The sequence below is a fragment of the Rhagoletis pomonella genome, unplaced genomic scaffold (genome assembly GCF_013731165.1).
Source record: "Rhagoletis pomonella isolate Grant_MI unplaced genomic scaffold, Rhpom_1.0 Rhpom_scaffold_00012, whole genome shotgun sequence".
NCBI lineage: Eukaryota > Metazoa > Arthropoda > Insecta > Diptera > Tephritidae > Rhagoletis > Rhagoletis pomonella.
Window position 1 is genome coordinate 6,167,400 of NW_023458566.1, and position 2,422 is coordinate 6,169,821.

Genomic DNA, 2,422 nt, shown 5'->3' on the forward strand with positions numbered 1-2,422 from the left:
GTGGATTTTTTTCAAGGGGGGGTTAGTATTTTTTTCGTCAGTGGCAACCCATGTGGTAAGTAATCAAAAAATTTCGTAAACCAGCCAAAATGTGTGCCAAACGGTTGTGCAAGCGTTAACACGATCGAACAACGATAGCTAACACATCAAGTTGTCACACATGTTGGATCGTGCAAGACCCGCTAGTCGTATCGTGTACCTTTGAAGAGGGTAACAAAAGCAACTCTGTAGGATGACTCACAGCAGTGCTGCTTGCCTTTTCTGTACGGCGAATTGGGCAAAACCACAAGCGGCCTTTGCCATATTCGGGCAGTATTTAAAAATAATTTCCTCTCGATTTTTATAACTGATGATTAAACACCGTATTAAACATATAACTTAATTCATTATTTCATTGTTTTAATTTAATATGTTTATTTACACTTTTTCCCCCTTTTTGACCTTTTATTCATATGAAACGTTGGCAACACCTTTTTTCACTAGTGATTTTTCTTCGCTTGCAATTTGTGGACGTAATCAAATCAGCTATTGCAAATTTATTGAAAATAAAAAAATAACTTATTTAGTGTGAATTCCAGCGAATATATCATGGGAGATTCGCTGGAGAACGCCGATACCTCTGTGGAGGCGGTGGCAAATGTGACTATTGTCGATTATGGCGCATTTGCTAATTATATACGTAAAGCAGTGACCATCTTGCTGCCTGAAGAAGATGTAGTTCCTCCAGCATTAAATGTTGCACTGGAGGACCAAGATAACCAGGAACGCATAAAGAAGTTTCTTTCGGATCCACAGGTGCAAGCATTGTACATCCAGCGGAATTGCTTAAAAGGTAATTGCAGGCGCAGATATATTAGTCTAACGGCAGTCGCTTTCTACAGTTCATTGGCTAGTGGATACCAACGCCCCAATTTTACAAAATGGCGACCACGGTCTATGGTATCGCCTTACCATTTGTTTCATATACATATATATTTAATAATTTTATTGTAAATTTATACTAAGGAGGTTATCCATGGAGGCATAATACGTGGAATGTTTAACCATCATTGATTCCAGTCGGGTAAAAAATTTGCAAAATCCAATTGGATAAAAATCAATAAACATGTTCCAATTGGATACTGTGTAGTTCGAAGTTTGAGTATGGTGATGTCATTTTGAGCTGAGTCATCGGTGCAAATCTAGTACAGAGTGATCGATAATTCTATTACAACTGGCATTTGCTCTTTTTTTTTGGGTAGCCGGCATTAATGTAAACAAACAACAGCTGGTAATTGTTTACATTCAGTAAATTGGCTGTCATCTTGCAACAGTTGTTTCTTGTTTGTGTGAGGGTCTACAATGGCGGAAGGAAAGGAATTTGTTTGGCCTTGCTGAGTAGCATTGATTTGAAGGTTATTTTTTCGCGATGGGCTTAGTGGGAGCAATACATACATATCGCATAAGTTTTCAAAAGGGGCACAACTCAAAAACATTTAGGCCGATATTTTGCGTAAATCACTTAATGCTAATGCTTTTCTCTTCATGATTATATACCTGTTATAGAGAATTTTAGTTATTTGTACAATGAAATGTTGGCAACCCTGAAAGGAAAAGACGTAAATTTTGTATGCTCTTGCGAAAATTTTGTTAATTTATTAAATAAATTGTTTTTCCGAAAGTATCTTGCTTAAAAACGAGTGTATTAATTGAAGATAAGCACGGGTACAAGGAAGTAATCGATATAATTGGAGAGGAAGGATGGAAGCAAGATGTGACAGGTGCAGAGGCACCATTCGGACAGAAGTGGCGAAAATCCGTTGTCAAGGTGTGTGTGGGAAATATTTCCATCTAACAAACAAATGCGCTGGCGTGGACCAATACAGCATAGATAAATTGAGTGAGGTTCCAATGCTTAGGTTTATGTGCGATGATTGTTTGCAGTACATAAATAACATTGATGACATACTTAAAGTCATGCAAATGGTTGTGAAGCAAAATGGCCAAAAGCTAGCTGAATATAGAAGCGAGTTCGATAATTCTCTGAAAAAAAATGAAGACGAAATTAAGCTAGTACTGAAGGCGGTAGAAACAGCATTTGCTGAAAGAATCAAGGCAATGAAAAAAGCTCAAGAAACATGTGAGAAAAGTGTTAAAGAAGTAAATAAACTCCAAGATATAGCTGATTTTATAAAGCAAAATAGCGAGCAGGTACGTAAGGAGATTGAAAACAACAAAGAAGATAACAAGAAAATGGTTGAAGCAATAACTAAAGTAAATGAGAAAATGTGTGCAGAAATAAAGAAAAATACAAATGTGGATGCCAGAGTTTCATATGCCAACGCAGCAAAAAGTGCCAAATCAAAAAAAGAAGAGTTACCAGAGCTAAGAAATGTTGTTCCTCTAATAATTAAGCCAAGTACCAAACAGGAAGTTGAAAAAA

At 36.8% G+C, this 2,422-nt stretch overlaps 1 protein-coding gene across 1 annotated transcript in view; it reads right to left on the reverse strand.

Annotated features, from left to right (window-relative positions):
• Window positions 1-1,551: 1,551 nt before the first annotated feature.
• LOC118747549 (differentially expressed in FDCP 8 homolog) overlaps window positions 1,552-2,422 on the reverse strand; it is a 3,370-nt gene continuing 2,499 nt past the window's right edge. The window contains exon 3 of the mRNA XM_036481598.1: window positions 1,552-1,583. Coding sequence (XP_036337491.1) covers window positions 1,552-1,583 — 32 coding nt within the window. The remainder of the gene's footprint in view (window positions 1,584-2,422) is intronic.